Source organism: Agelaius tricolor, unplaced genomic scaffold (genome assembly GCF_023055355.1).
Source record: "Agelaius tricolor isolate 1412-34295 unplaced genomic scaffold, bAgeTri1.0.p SCAF_2, whole genome shotgun sequence".
NCBI classification, from domain to species: Eukaryota; Metazoa; Chordata; class Aves; order Passeriformes; family Icteridae; genus Agelaius; species Agelaius tricolor.
This window is the reverse complement of record NW_027269262.1, coordinates 89,382,357-89,399,610: the sequence shown is the minus strand read 5'-3', so window position 1 is coordinate 89,399,610 and position 17,254 is coordinate 89,382,357. Positions and strand designations below refer to the sequence as shown.

Sequence of the window (17,254 nt, the reverse complement as noted above, 5' to 3'; positions counted from 1 at the left end):
CTAAATTCTTATGTTTAATTCAGTGAAATTCAGAGTTAGCACCAGACACTGCTATGACTTAAACTCACACCCCCTGATCCTACACAAGCTCTACCAACCAGTATAACCGCAATCTTACTACAGAATTCATAAAAAACATCTATATATTCTGTGGCATTGCAGTGATTGAGTGAACTCAAAGTGAATGCAATCACTGCTTAGAGGCTCTAGAAGATGAACCATTGAAAACAGTATAGGCTGGAGTAATCTTCATGCATAATCTCTTGTTTCAACCTACTGTTTGTAATCTTCTCATTTTGCTGATTTTTAACACAAGCTTCCTGCTCCTTTGATATAAATTTCTCAGAATCTGAGAAATTCTGTGTCTGAAACTTTGTTTACTAAAGCACAAACTACTGATCTGCAAGTGTGCTACGAAAAAAGTAATCTTGTACAGAAAGAACACAAAACCACAAAAACAGGTGTATGTCATGGGTCATAAAATGGATGAATTGCATATTTTACTCTGCAAAACAACCAAAAAAATCACAAATTTTAAAAATGCTTTCATAATATTTATGAAAAACGTAACAACCTAAAAAGCATTTGTGCATTCTGACCCACAGATGTAGGAAACAAAACTGTGGACTGTGGTTGGCACACGTAAAAGAAAAGGGGCTAATTCCAACACACCATCCTGGATTAGGTTAACACAACCCTAATCCTCTAACCTCAAAGCCAGGTTGGATGGGCTTTAAGCAAGCTGGTCCTTGTTTGTGGAAGGTGTCCTTGCCCATGGCAGGGGGGATTGTAACCAGATGACCTTTAAGGTCCTTCCAACCCAAACCACCTCAAGATTCCTTCAGAAGGCCATGACTTCCACTACCAGCAGATAAAAGAGGTAAAGCACCACTTTTGACAAAATTAATGTAGGCAGTACCTTGATTTTTTGTCACCCATTACAGTCCTGGGCTGCAGTAATGCAACTTGGCAGGAAAAGGCAGCTTGCACATTTACTGTCCTATGGGAAAGTGCAGCTTAAAGAAATTTGTGCGGTAATTTTTTGTATGAGCTTCAACATAAATTGGATGTTAAAAACTTCAAACATCCAAGTTAAAAATTAACTAGCAGAGGGATAACATTAATTACAATCCCTTTCACATGCTCAATAGCAGGCAAATCCAAATTATTTTCTGTGTATGAAGACATATATTACACAGAATAATGCATATTGCTACCACATTCAATTTTTTTTCCCGAAACATTATGCTATTAAACTTATTTCTATGAAATTAGTTGAACCACTTTGCAGAATTGTAGAACAAGATCAGACTCCCCTAGAAGTGTTATAGAACTTGAAAGTCCATCTTAGGGACTCAATCCAGCTGTAAATCTTAAGGAAAGGACCAAAGATCTTTCAACAGACCAGTTTTTGCAGGAAAGCAGCCACATCTACAGCTCTAGATAAATCTCTGCCTCTGTAGGACCATGTGCCTATCCATGCAGCACCTTCCCTGAAAAAGGCCATCTTCCAACTTTCATGGCATCTATGAAGAGTTTTTTTTTTTTCTTAAACTAGTATTTCTAGCATTGACCTAGTAGAACATTATGCATCTTTCCAAATTTAAGAAAAACTGCAACAAACCATGTTTTATACCTGCCTAAATATCTGAAGTAACTACCAACTTATGCCAGCAAGCTTTTGCAGAAACACACCTTACAATGCTAAAATACACTACAGTTTTAGTAGTATTTATGGTGTGGGTTTACTATGGTGTGGTAAGAAACAGTTCTGACTCAAAATCTTTCTCTAAAGAAATTATCTTAATGTTTACCTTAAATGTAACTAAGCAGTTAGTTCTGGTTAAGTTATATTTTGAACTAGTAAATTTGTTTACAAAAAGCATATTTCTTCAGTAAAAAGTATTTTTAAAGGTCTAAGTTTCTTTCCAACAGACGTGGTTATGGTATAACTGTAAGAATCAGGAAAACTGCATGTTCTGTGCAACTCAGCAGTCAAGACATTACAAATTCATTTGTCTTAATGGTTTGTTTTGAAGACAGTTTAAAATCAAATGCTTATATAGAAATCTAAAATGTGATGCCTGAGTTTTACTGCAGCCAAATTATGTCATGAAGTTATTTGATAAATTTGCTTTAGACATGTTACTGTTTTAGTGTTCATCCAGCTAATTTCAGAATGCAAACTTTCACTGAATACTTTTTCCCAGTGATGAGCACATGGGTTCTTAGGGGAGTAATTCCTATATTCAGTAGTTTAAATAGCATATTTCAGTACATTGCTACAGATTATACACTGAAAATCAACTACTACAAAGTGTCACAGGCACAAAACAGCTAACACCTTTAAGAGCAGTAGAACAATTCACAGGGAAGTTCACCTACATTCAAGGTGAGACAGCAAAAACAAAACCAGTCATATTTTTAACAGTCATGCTGGGAACCTGCAGAAGCTGCTTCTAACCAGACACCTGCCCTGCCTGTCCCCCACCTGCCTTCACAGCCCCATATATTCAAGTTTCTGCTCCTTCATCACTTCTGTCTGCCAAGAAACAATAAGAAAAGTGCCAACGCAAACTACCTGAGGTGCCATTACTTCTTGATTCAGTGATGCTTAAACTGCTTTTATATGGAAAAGAAAATGTTGATGCTCCATTTTCCAAAAGTACAGAATGAAGTTATCTTCTAGATGTGGCAGAGGACAAAGGGAATGAATTTTAAAAAAATACAGCTGCTTAAAAAATTTAGAGTCTGGGTACCTAAAAGATGAAGGACAGCTGAGACAGCAATAACCAGTTAAGGGGTAGACTTTTCTATTGCTCCTTGCTACTTGAGAGAAACAATGGAAAAAAGAGCATTTGGGAAGAAACTCAAACAGTTGCAATGGGTATTTGTGCACCCCTGAAGTCTTCCTAGAGAAAAGGTCATGTGTTACTAAGTCTCAAATCTCACTTCCCCCTCTCCATTCATTGACCTTAGAGCAAGTGCAGGAATGACATGTCTAGTCACATACAGAAGAGGCTGGATGTGTTATTTTGCATACACCCAAGAAATAAAGGTGCTTCACTGAACTGAAAAGTCTGACTGTCCACTAATAGGTCTGAAAAGGACATTTAACCACAGGGAATAGAAACTCTTTCTCGTGCCAACAGGAGAGACACACTCACAAATCCCTCTACCAAATCTGACATGTAGGTTTAAAGACTCAATCATCAGTGTGTCATAGAGCCAGAGAATACCAGAAATGCTACCATGAATTTTCATAGATCATAAATGGAACTACATTCCCAGACCTGCTCTTTTTGCAGGATCCCTTTCTAAAGCAAGACACAACTAATTTAATAGACTACTACTAATACTTGCTATAACTGTAACTTTAAAAATACGAATATAACACTAAATTATCAAAAAGAGCTGGGAATGAAGGAAACCTTTTATCACTAAATTCATATAGCTTATACTTTATCCTTGTATAATAACTATATATTGGCAGTACCCCTTGACAAGAAGCATGAGATTAACTATGTAGCTGGCCAGGAATATCTGTTCTGTTTAATCTATTTTTCTGAAGGGGCCATCTGCTCTTATTTCTTCATTTTGTGGCTTAAATTGAAATTGCATTCACTATTCTGTTAGGATTTCAATTAGGTACATGTAAAATTTCTCCCACGTCAGGATGGCTGTTTTGAGGATGAAGTACTGTAAGGGGAAAAGGTGTTATTACAGAAATATTATTGATATTATTGATACAGCTCAAACAGCTGATTAATGATCAATAAAATTAAAGAAAAATAATGCTAACATTGGTTTTATTACAGCACAGCTTGACATCCATTACTAACAGTATGCATAGCCATGTTTAAGGCACCAAACCTGAATAAAGGAACTACGTTTGCTTTCTGCATTCCCTCCACTCAGCTCTTTTCCAATGACTCTGGAGAAAAGCTTCAAATCTCTGCTTTGATAGCAGCAATGAAACCTTTCCAAGTGAGAAGCTGAAAAATGCCTCATAGAGATGCTGACAAGACATACCATAGCATCATTTGCACAGACTTAGAAATAATGAAGTCACTGCTAAAACACTTACTGAAATACAAGGTAGAGCTCCAGCCAGTTACTACTACTCCAGTGCAATAATACAAAGTTCAGCAAAATAGTCTGAAAGAACGGTAAAGAATGAAAACTACAGTTTTACCTTATACTTTATCCAAGTGGGAGAAAAAGTACTCTTGATTCAGTTATTTTCTATCCATTTCACTGCATTCCCCAGAAAAATGACCAAGCAGGAGGCTATCCAGCAAGTTGAGTACTTTAGTTATTGTGTAGAGTAACTAAATAATCAGCATCAGCCTCCTGCAAGGCATCAGAGCAAGCAGCCTCCTAGCCCAGGCAGTCATTGGAAGCTTTGGTCATTGCTTTGAACACAGGAACAGGAATAAGGGATTGGTACCTTCAGGACCTACAGCGTACTCAGAAGCACAAAATACATTATGTTAGCACAATGCTCAGCACACCAGTGAAATCTAAACTATAACCTAAAAGTTAAGAGAGCAAATCACATCCATTTTCCACTATCAGGGCATTAATCTAAAGGATAATTCACTTAGAGTTCTTTATAGACCTGATCCCACAGCCAGCTACTTGCCACTTATGTGGTAATGAAATACACACCAGCATTTTTAATTAATGTTATACTGAACTATGTGAACTATTACTTAGGGTTTCAAACAAGGCCTATTATTTCAGGTCTGCAAACTATATAAGTGCATCTATAAATAAATAATTTATAAATACCATCATGGTAATTTCCCTGTACTCTCCATTTAATCAGCTGAAAATAAAGGAATATTTTAAGAGCTTAAAATTTAGAAGTCTTGGAAAGTTGCTTTTAAAATTTTATTCAAGATTTTTCAAATTGGACTGACAGCAGTCTTAATAGTTCAAGCATTCATGAAGAAAACAACACAGTCAAAGCTACTTCAGGTCATAGAAGGGTTTGGGGTGGAAGTGACCTTAAATTTCATCTAGTTCCATACCCCCTGCCATGGGCAGGGATGCCTTCCCCTAGGCCAGGCTGCTCAGAGCCCCATCCAACCTGACCTGGAACAGACTCCAAGGGATGGGGCTTCCACAGCTTCTCTGGGCAACCTGTGCCAGTGCCTCAGCACACAGAGAAGAATTTTCTTCCTAATATATAATCCATATTTCTCCACCTTTAGTTTAAAACCATCCCTGTGTATGATATGGTGTCATCCTCAATATATAAAGAGAGGGGCAGAAGGAAGAGGTGGACATTTGGAGTGGGAGGAATAAGGAAGGGGGAGGATGTTCCAGGTGGAAGCGTTTGTCTCCTCGAGCCACAGTCAGGTGTGATGGAATCCTGCCTTCCCAGAGATGGCTGAACACCTCCCAGCTCACGGGAAGCAGAGAACGGATTCCTTGTTTTTCATTTGCTTGTGTGTGTGCAGCTTGTACCTTGCTTATCCAAGTACCTTCTATTCACCCAGAGTTTTGTAGTTTTTACTCTTCCGATTCCCGCACCCGTTCCCTCGCGGAGGCTGGGGTTACAGAAGGACAGGGACACACCTGCGCCTTGGGGACAGACAGGACACATCTGCCTGCGGGAGCTGCTGCGGCAGCGAACAGCGATGGCACCGCCTGGCCCCGACCCCGCTCTCCGGAGGGGCTGGCACCCGATCCCAACCCCGCCTCTCCCGGGAATCGCACCCATTCCTACAGCCCCGAGCGCAGCTCCCCCGGGGGGACGACACCCGAGCCCGGGAGCCCCAGTCCCGCCTCTCCCGGTGGGCTGACGCCCGACCCCGGGACTTCCGATCCCGCCTCTCCCGGGGAATCACATCCGATCCCACAGCCCCGATCCCGGCTCTCTCAGGGGATCACATGTGTTCCTACAGCCCCGATTCCCGCTCTCCCGGGGATCACACCCGATCCTACAGCCCCGATCCCGCCTCTCCCAGGGGATCACACCCGATCCCACAGCCCCGACCCAGAGCAAATCACACCCGATCCCACAGCCCCGATCCCGCCTCTCCCGGGGGATCACACCCGATCCCGGGAGAGGCAGGGCCGGGCCGCTGTCGCCCCCTCCTGGCACCGCTCCAGAAATAATTCCCGAAACACTAAAACCCTCCCGAAACGAGTCCCCCAAAAATGAAACATACAGAATGCCTTCTCTAGTAACTAGTGCCCTAATCATAATAGAGTTGTCTGGAAAAGATGCATTCAAAAATCGTTCTGCAAAAGCTGCATCGTCAATAGCTCTGCATCACTACATGTAAGATGTTGTATTAGAATCTTGTCAGAAAACCCACTGTGGAATGCTTCTAATCTTTCCAAAGTGTGCTCATATTAATAGCTTGTAATCACCCAAAATCCTAAAATTCACAGACGATATAAGGCTGGAAAACTTCTCCAGAGGTCATTAATCCTCTGTCATGGTTTAGCCCCAGCTAGCAGCTAAGCCCCACACAGAAGCTCCCTTCCCCCCCAGGAGGATGGGGAGAAAACTGCAAAGGTAAAATTAATAGACTTTGTGGGTCGAGATAAAGACAGTTTAATAGTAGGTAAATCAAAATCCATGCACATAGGCAAAGCAAAACAACTCATCCGCCCCTTGCCACGGCCAGGCAGGTGCTCAGCCATTCCCAGGAAAGCAGGGCTCCATCACACATAATGGTGACTTGGAAAAACAAACACCATCACTCCAAATTTCCTCTCTTCCTTCTTCCCCCCAGCTTTATATGCTGGGCACAATGCCATATGGTCTGGAACATCTCTTGGGTCAGCTGGGGCCAGCTGTCCCAGCTGTGTCTCACCCCATTCCTTGTTCCCCCACAGCCTCCTCACTGGTGGGGTGAGGAGCAGAAAAGGCTTGAATGAGCAGAAAAGGCCTCTGTGTAAGCTCTGCTAAGCAGTAATGAAAACATCCCTGTGTTATCAACACCATTTTCATCACAAATCCAAAACAACCCTACACTGGCTACTGGGAAAAAAAATAAATTAACCCCAGCCAAAAACACCACATCCCTCACAAGCAGTTTATGACTACACTTACATCATCCCCAGCATTTGTTTCACATGGTATTAACAGGCTTCTGTGAAGACTCAGGTGCCTGCAGAAACTAAAAGGTCTAAAGAACAGCAAGCCTTAAAAATATGATAAGTCTTTCATTGTATGCTTTTATACAGTAGGCCAATAAAAACCCAATCATTTTTCCAGACTGTGGATGCATGGTGTAATAAAAAGGTCAAGGGTATATGATAAGCAAAAAGAATCTTTAAGACTAATCTGTGTAACACAAGACAAATTGGATCACAAGAGCCTTTTCCAGTCTTTAAGATCCAGTACCAAGGTGCTGCATTTCACCTTGCAGACAATCCAGCCTAGGATATTACTGGGATAACTCTACATAGGGAGCAAGTGTTAACAAGGGCTAAAGGTATCACTGCAGCCCATCTGCTGTGAAACAGCTTAGCTCCTCCAGACACACCAGGCTTTAAATGGAGAAACTCAACCAATCATTAAGAACAAACACTTTTCCTCTGAGAAACATCTCCAACTACCACAAAGATTTTGGGGAATCTTTTAAAGGAAGGCAGAAAACTGATCTGTGACCAAGTTTCTTCAAAATTAGGACTTCTTGAGCCTAAAATAATAGGTTGGAAGTGGTCATGAAGCAGTTGGATACTTAAAGTGAAAAAGTGCCTTCTGAGCTTTTACAATTCTACAAATGGATCAAGAACATCATACTCAAACTGTGCTTCTACAGCTGAGAAAAATCTGTTTTCCTTCAAGCTCAGGAGGGGAGATGGGGTACAGTTAAACACCATAAAATGTCAAATAACCAAAGAGACATGAAAACCATAGTGCCTTTCACTTTAACAGAAGTGAAATTTATCATTTAGCACTAGCCTGGACATGGACAGGGAAGGAAAGGGTGATTTTTTTACTCCATTGTTTTACCCCATGGAGCTGTATCACTGAAGTCAGCATGGAGGGCACCACAACATTTCTGCTTAACAGCAGAAGAAAGGCAACAAAAATCACCTTAACCCTCAAATACTGCAGGGAGCAGAAACTGGGCTTCTTACCATGGACACATCAGGATTGGTATTGACCACCTCTAGTTAATTAGGACATGGATCAAAATGAACCAGTAACAAAAACCTTTGTCCACTACCAGCAAACAGAGAAGGACACATGAAAGGAAGAATGACCACATTAGAAGCAGTCCTTCCATTTGTACATCTGAAAATCATCATTTTTATCCCAAAGCAGTAGGAAAAATTGGCTGACAACATCTAAAACCTTTTGCTTTCAAACACATCTGCTTCCCAGAGTACTGTCACTGAATGGTTTGAGGCAATAAAAGGCTACAGACACATTTCTTCTCTAAGCATTCAACAAATGCAGCAGCAGTGAGAGCAGTAGCAATTTATAGAATCATGGAATATCCTGACTTGGAAGGGACCCACAAGGCCTGAAGTCCAACTCCTGGCCCTGCACAAGACCAGCTCAAGAATCCCACCATATGGCTGAAAGCATTGTTCAAATATTTCTTGAGCTCTGTCAGGCTTGGTGCTGTGACCACTTCTCTGGGGAACCTGTTCCAGTGCCCAGCCTTCCTCTGGGTGAAGAACATTTCCTCAACATCCAACCTAAACCTCCCCTGACAGAGTTTCAGGCCTTTCCCTCAGGTCCTGTCACTGCCCCCAGAGAGAAGAGATCAGTGCCAGCCCCTCCTTTTCCCCTCATGAGGATGTTGCAGACTGCAATGAGGTCTCCCCTCAGTCCCTTCTTCCCCAGGCTGAACAGACCAAGTGACCTCAGTCACATCTCATATGGCTTCTCCTCCAAACCATTCATCTTCATATTCCTCCTCTGAACACCCTTTAATAGTGTTATATCTTTGCTATATTGTGATTTATATTGTGGGGTCTGAAACTGCACACAGTACTTAAGATATTTTCCTATGCTCTTTGTCTTGTCCACATAAAGGCATCTTACTCAGACTGTTCCTTTTGAACAATCCTGATGGATTATTAAAGTCAAAGAAAATCTGTAAATCCTCAAAGGATTTGCAACTGCAGGTTTTCACTGTCACTATATTATACCAAGATCAGCACAGCAGCAGTTGTTATAAAAAATTTTCTGTTGGCTCAAGTACAATGGGTTTACTGAAATGATTTCTAATATTTTAGGTTTCCAATTACTTTGTCAACAAATTCTTCCTAGAAAATAAAGATCTATAAAAGAACACCCATACAAGCCAAGAAAGTGAAAGATTTACCATCTACAAGAATTAAACTGACATTTTTTTGCTGCCTTGCAACTTTGTTGAAGTGGAGTTGCTACCTGCAGCCAAAAGTCTGAAAAACACATCAAAATAAGAAATGAAAGGCATCCAGCAAATAGTAACTAGAGATGGAGAATAGAAAGGAAATCCATTTAACTGCCTAGTTTCTTAATAAGTTTGCCTTGACAATAAGGAAAAATGCTGAAAAACAACAACACAACATAAAAGAACCGTAAGTGATAAATATGACAAAGGCAAGTTTAAGCAAAGAAAAATTTAAGATAGGATAAACACACAAGAATAAAACATGCACTGCTCAGCTGTGGAGGTACAAAATACATCAGTCAGTCTAACAATGCTTCTTCATGCTACCTCTCCAGTTACTGCTCTTTAATTTGTTCCTTGGCATAAACAGCCAACCTACAGCTACTGTACAGCCCAAGTCACTGACAGTTCAAAGAGCTTAACAATTTAGCAGGAATAAAATATCCATAAATGCAACTAATTCTGAGGCAAAGATGTCAAGACACACAAAATCTACTGGTTCTTATATCTGGTTTAAGAGTTAATCATCTATTGCTAAAGCATTGTGCATTTTTCATTTCACTTCTTGGCCAGACATTTCACCATTGGTTTTCAGGGCCTCTTTGCATCTTTATTCACTCCTGAAGGCAGTCAGGCTCTCAAAACACAAGTCAAAGATCCTTTTCACATACCAATCAGACTAGCAAGAGGCCTACAGACCTTCTCAAACTTGCAAAGCACTGTATTTTCCCATGATTTCCTCAAAGATTAAGACATATGGACTTCTGTAAGTAGAATGCCACAAGAAAATTAAATTCCCAAGTCCGTATGCCCTTATGGCCTTAGCTTAAGGCCATAAAGATCTTAATTTTCTAGCTACTGTTACACTTGGAAAAAAAAAAAATCACACTTGGCTAGAAATATATGGCTCTAAAATAATTCCCAGAACTATCACCACCCCTATCAAACAGCTTCCATGGCATGGGTGAGACTTGCCTTCCCAGGACTCAGGGGTAGACTACACCACTTTATCAAGATATTCCACATGCCCAGTATAGAAGCCCTGTCCTTTGTTATCTTCTATTTGAAAAACAGTATTAATAATATAAACATTAAGTTTGCAAGATTCCTGCAGAGCTCAGCTTAGAACAGTCAGTTAATTCACCATAAAATATTAGGTGTGTCACTTACCAGTTAATCTATCTAAACATGCTTTTTACTGAACCCTGCTAAATACTAATTAAAAAGTCATGCAGTACCACACTGAATACTTTACAGACTCTTCTCAACTCTGATACCTGATTCTTTCAAAGAGAAGTGCATCCTAAATTCTTTTGTTTCTTAATTATACTTGAAGTCAGGGGGCAGAAAGGTCACATACATAAATTTTAAATATACACAAGAAGAGTCCAACAAGCCACAGTCCAGAGGAACAGTGCTGTGACCTTCTTTCTCAGTCCCCCAGTAAATAAGTACTCAGAAGGTTACAGCTTTAATTTGCATGGCTGGTGTCAAAAAGGATTGAAAGTGACAAACCATGTCAGCCTGCATTTGAAACCTTTAAATTCAATCTCTCTCATTGACTGCCAAAGTGAGTGTGCAAGTGAATTAGGAGTCAGCTTTACACTAACTGTGATTGCAGTGAGTGGCTCTAGGCTCCGTCAGGCTTCAGAACAGATGAGCCCAGGGGTGAAGAAAGTATGATTATCTTCAGCTGCATTTTGCAGAAGCGCTGTTAACATGACTGGAATATCTGATAAACCACTTCCACAGCCTTTTAAGAGAGCAAGATTGAGATCTAACTTTTAGGAAGCCCTTTGACTGCCCCAATATAGTTTCACTGAAGTAAAAGCAAAGAGCAATCATAACAAAAATGTGAACTGAAGTTTTACCAAATACAGATAGCTGAGATGAGAGACAGACCCAGAAATATCCCTTCTGCCCTCCAAGAGTTACTACTCTTCATGCTGCTTTAAGAAAACAGAAATAGAAGCCAAGTCAGCCTTCCCTAGTTTGATGGTGCAACCATTACATCATATCCATTCCCCTTACTGCCATTTGAATTTCTCATCACACTTGGCCTGGGAAATATCCAATTCCACCTAAACATTTTGCTTACAGTGCTGTCTTCTAGTAATCAGACTAAACCCAGAAGAGTTTATTTCTGGTTAGCTTCTAAGAATAGCAACTAAAAGTGACCAGCAGTCTGAAAAAAACCTGAGGAGCACAAAACTTACTGCATTTCATAAGATGCAACGAGTAATTTTAAAACACAGCTTTCTACAGCCATATCTCATTTTCAAAACACCTATAACCTTCATGAAGTGCTCTGAAATCCTCAGAGTAGGACACTTGAAACAAGTATTGTTTCTGTGATTGATAATATAACAACAAAAAGGAGAGTTTGGGTGTTACACTGATGGTGATTCAACACCATTAGTGACTGAATGAGCAGTACCATGTGTCTGTGCCATGCCACGAAACAGGAAAGTGGATGCTACAGTGGCAAACTGATTACTTACGTTACAACACAGCTATGTCAGTCCACAATCACATTTATTTTTGATAAAGAAAAGCACAAAACCCCCCCCACAAGCTTACAGAGATTTATTGAAAGTTGTCCTGGTTGGCTGGGATAGAGTTCATTTTCTTCCTAGTGCCTGGTGCGGTGCTGTGATTCAGATTCAGTATGAGCTGACAACACAGTGATGTTTTGGTTGTTGCTAAGTAGTGCTTACTCTAAATCAAGGACTTTGCAGTGTCTCATGCTCTGCTGGGCAGTAGGTGCACAAGAAGCCCAGAGGGAGCACAGCCAGGAGAGGTGACCTGAACTGGACAAAGGAATATTCCACAGCACAGGATGGATGTCCAGTACATAAAATGGGGGGAGTTGACTCAGAGCCACTGATGGCTGCTCAGGGACAGCCTGGGCATCAGTCAGCAGATGGGGAACAACTGTATTGTGCATCACTTGTTTCTCTTGGGTTTTAGTCCTCTTTTTAATTTCCAGTATAATATTTTACTTTATTTCAGTAATTAAACCCACAAGTTGTATCTTTTTTTCCATTCTCCCCAGATTCCACAGGAGGAAAAGCAATGAGTGGCTGCACAGTACCTACCAACCAAGCTGAGCTTAAACCACAACAAGAATCAGTAATATATATGGAACCTTAATTTATTGCTTAGCTCCTACTTCAACCATTTTTACAAAGCCATCTCTGCTGAAAAAAAAAATTAGACCGCTAATATCCTTCACAAAGCAGAAAGTGAGTACACTCCCTCAGACTCCATTCTCCCTGATATTTAGGGAGGTACAGCTCTGATTACTGAAGTCCCAAGCAAAATTTGACACAAGAAACAGCAAGCCCCTGCTGATCACCACTAGCCACAGGCTCAGGGAAGCCATTCAACACAGTCAGCACATACAGCCATCTTCTGATAGGAAGGCTTGGTACTCCTGTACATCATCTCATCGACATTCTAAAGGAAGCCTTGCCAAATTCAGATACTACAAGTCTCAAAACAGCTAAAATGAGCTTATAGGGAAATATTGCAGAGGTCCAGTCTGCACAAGAGAGCTGTCCTTCAGCAATGGAAGCAACTCTAACTTTCATTATGTACACATTTAATTATCCACACAAACCAAACAACTGCCAAGCACCCATTTTCACATCTCCCCTGTTGGAAATGTGTCTGGTATCACCATGTTTTATTTACAGTTTGCTTCTTCCATCTGCAGTTTCACATACTTCATTCAACATTCACTAACTGCTCGTCTTGAATCACTACTATAAATAAACGTGAAAGAAGGTAAAGTAACTTTTCTGTCACGGATCTTTCAGTACTTTTAGAGCATCGCTCATGAACCAAGTTATGAGGATCAACACTACACTTGCACATTTACCAACATTTACAAACAACCTCAACTGCAAAAACAGCTTTCAAAATAAGGGTGGATTTCAGAACTACCATCACTCGCACAGACAAATATTTTTCAGATTTCGCATAAAGATGAGCCCATGAGAGTTGAAAATAGGAAAACACAAATGTACTAAGCTCGTGTTTCTTCATAGAAGCTCATCTTTCCCCAGGTTCCTCATTTACAGAGCTTACTATAAACTAATAACTGGACAAAATTCCAGTTCTCACTGTCTGATACCAGCTGCAAATTAATCCTATTAGCATGGTCATCACACATGCAAATAAGTCCATTTCCAATCTATAACATGCTTAAGGGTTTATAGGCAAAAAAAAAAAAAAAATCCCCTTTTTAGGATGGTTTAATGTTCAAGTACACAAATACATCTTTTTAATTAGAACAAGGGACAAAGTCTAGTCTCCTGGAAAAGATGCCCACTGTTCTACAATTTAAGCAGCAGTTAAATGTTTCAGTGACTGTTTAAAACAAAATTTAAGCACTAAGTATTGTATTTGTGTCCCAAGGAAACAGGGCATCAAATCCTTGAACAGAGTTCTCAACAAGAAAAATCAGGACTTACTATGCAGGAACATTGAAGGATACTAATATTTGATTTTAGTGCTTTCAAAACAGTATTTCAAGGCAGAGAAACTCCTCTCATATCTTAATTCAGAAAGACCGATTAATAATACTGCCCCCAAAAATATTCTTACAGCATCTTAGTTATTTCCACATTGTTCTTTTTTAACTGAAACGTTACCCAGGAACTTGAAGCAGGTCAAGCTTCACTTTTTAAATTTAAAATTATGTAATTTGTGTGTACACAAATTATAATGTGTAATTATAAGTATAATATGCAAATTCATCCACTTCCATTTGAAAACTATAATTACCACATTTCAGAAGTCTAGACCCAGGATTTTCCCTAGACACCAAATTTCAACATGATTGGAAATTTTTTAGCCATTTGGCTCTTTTGTGTAAGCAGCAAACACACCTCAATTACTTCAGCATCTCAAAAGGATTCTACTTCATCCATACAACTCTTACAAATTACTCTTGAGTTTCTGAAGAAAGCCAGCTGATGTACAGTATTTCAGTTTAAGTAAATACAGATAGCAAATTTAATGCCACTAAGACACCAAAATGCTATTACATAATTAAGCTGGTTATTTAAAGCACTTAAAACCTTTGCTAAGACATTCTCTCACAGATACCCAAAAGAAGCCAAACTTAGAAACCTATTTCATTCTAAACTTAAAAGATAAACAAATCCAGTTAAAAAAATTAGACAAGTTATTTCATTTGCCTCCCCATGAACTAATACAGAAAATACTCAGTAGACCTGGCATACAAAATCCAAGCCAGAAACATTACATATACATTTGCACTAATAATTGTCATTCATTTAAGTGCATGGAATTATTACAATTGAGGAAAAAACAATCCCTGATAAAGTTAGTGTCATGGCAGGATGGGTTAGTAAAACATCCCCTCCTGAAGTCATATTTCCCACCTGTATTATACAGGGACTTCATCTGATCTGGCTCTTTGGTGATTCTACAATTAAACTATTATACATAGATATTATACAAATTTCTATTTTGAACTGTAGTTGCCAGTTGATTAGTCACCCTCAATCTTTTTTTTCTCCACCTCTAACATGTGAAACACTTCAGATATAATCCAAGACTTCACTTTCAAAGTAAACGAAAAAATCAAGACACCTACTAGATTACAGAGGTTGGATGCACATACAGGCTCTTTTGCTGGAGCTGAATATATGCATGCAGATACTGCGATGAAAGGCAAAAGTTTCAGTCCTCCCATTTATCATTTCAATGAGAACCTCAAAAAATATCATCAACTCAGCCAAAAGAACAGATCTACTTTCTTTAACACTGTTTACAAAATAGTAAATCACATGGTTCTGTAACTCCCTGGATTAATTTACACATGCAAAAAGATTTTTCACTACCTGGAGAGGAACCTCAATAATTTATAGCCATCAAGTTTAATTTTTACAAGCTTTTTCATTTACAGGAAATAACTGCTTATTTAACATAATTCTCCTTTTCCCACAATGATCAGGGACATTTTTACAGTTTCAAAGTTTGGAAAAATATGCAATATACCAACCACCCATGTACATGGACCTTCAATTCACTTAGCATATGCATTCCACAGTTGAAACTGACAGCTTCCCCTAACTCCAGAGTACTTCAGACAACAGTAATTCTCCTTCTGATTCTGAGACAGGCATTTGCATCTACTACACAGCAAAAGCCACAACATATTAGAAGAACCCACATCAACTTAACTTGTTTCTGTTACAGGATGAAAAGCACACCAAGCACGGCTTTGCAATCACTGCAATTGAAGCCAAAATAATTTTGGCTATCAGTATGTTTGGTGTGTTAGAGGATCAATTCATAGCTTATTTCACTTGAGCATCCTAAGCACTAGAGCAAGCATTTGTCTCTCCAGAGCTGTTCTTGAAAGTCGCCTGCCAATTATACAGTATATCCAAATGCACATTAAATCGTACTTTAATTCACACAGAATGACTTTTCTAGTCAGTACTGCATCACTGAAACAAAAAGCTAGCACTTTAAAGCACATCTGACTTGACAGATGCAGAAGGGGTGGGAGTAATTTATTATCTGGAGTTATATAATTGCCAAACAAAATATGCTTTATGTTTTTATGAAGGTTTACTAAAATGTAGCAGAGCCCAAAGTTTCTAAGAAAGGCCATCGGCAGCAGGGTCGTTCTTACGAAGGCTCACACACATGTAAACAATTGAATGTTCATTGTTCACAAACGGGGTAAAATACGAAAACCTTCTGGGGTTTTAATTGACATGCAGCCCGAGCAGAGCACGGCAGACACAGCCATTCAACTCGGAATAATCTCTAACTCGAGTAGCGAGCGACGGCAGAGAAAACACGGAGGGAAGAGGGGCAGTGCGGGCGGGCACCCAGCGTGCGCGGCTGCCCGGGCGATGCTGCCCGGCACGGGAAGGGGAAGGCGCCCGGAGCCGGCAAACACCGACAGCCCGAACACAACAAAACCCCCCAGGCGGTGCCAGGCAAGGGTGAACCCCGCACCGAGAACCTCCACACAACAAACCCCTCCAGGCGGTGCAATAAGGAAAGGAGAACCTCGGGCTGAGCATCCGCGGCAGCCGCCGCTCACTCCGGGCCGTCCCCACGGTGGGACAAGGAGCCCCGCTCCGCCCCGCCGCCCCTCACCTTGGTTGACCAGCCGCAAGGCGTGGGTGAAGGACGGGTCCAGCGAGTCCTTCTCCGCCATCAGCTCGGGCAGGTACTTCTCGTCCATGGCAGCGGCGGCGGCCCGGAGCGGCAGCGGAGCCGGGGCGCCGGGTGCGCCCTCGGGGAATGAGCGGGTCCGAGTCCCAGGCAGCGGTAAATCCTCGGAGGCAGCGCTTCCCCCTGGCCGCCTCCCGCCCGGGGCTGCGGGGACGCATCCAGAAGGAAGCGCCGCAAGCCCCCGGCCAGGAGGGGGGAGAAAAGGGGCGCGGGTTGGGAGGACGCCCCCCCTCAGCGGACAAGGGGCGCGGACAAATCGCTCTGCGGAAGCGCACAAGGAGGTAAGACGGGAAAGAGACGCGCCCCGGGAGCCGCTGACCCAGGCAAGACGGGAGCCGCGCACACAACAAAAGAGACTGCTAGGCGGCGGCAGGTGCTGCGCACAGACCAATGCCACAAACACCACTGCCGGCCACACTGCGCCCACTGAGCGCGGAAAACGCGCCGCACCAGCTTTATATACCACCTCAGACCACGCCCCCCGGCAGCCTTTAGCCCCGCCCAGGAGAAGTGCCCCGCCCCGACTCCTTCCAATGGGCGGGGATAGCAGAGCCCCACAAGTGTCCCCTCCTTGCTCAAGTGAAGGCTCCTATTGGATGGCGTGGATTGTCAATCAGAGAAGACCCGTCGCTTCTCATTGGTCGCTGCTTCTGGCCCCGCCT

At 41.5% G+C, this 17,254-nt stretch overlaps 1 protein-coding gene across 3 annotated transcripts in view; it reads right to left on the bottom strand.

The window, feature by feature from the left end:
- The window catches only part of KHDRBS3 (KH RNA binding domain containing, signal transduction associated 3), an 89,966-nt gene extending 72,935 nt beyond the window's left edge, over window positions 1–17,031 (bottom strand). For all 3 annotated transcript variants that reach the window (XM_071421848.1, XM_071421849.1, XM_071421850.1), the window contains exon 1: window positions 16,515–17,031. In XM_071421848.1, the coding sequence (XP_071277949.1) occupies window positions 16,515–16,602 (88 nt within the window). In that variant the 5' untranslated portion in view covers window positions 16,603–17,031. The remainder of the gene's footprint in view (window positions 1–16,514) is intronic.
- Between the last annotated feature and the right edge of the window lie 223 nt (window positions 17,032–17,254).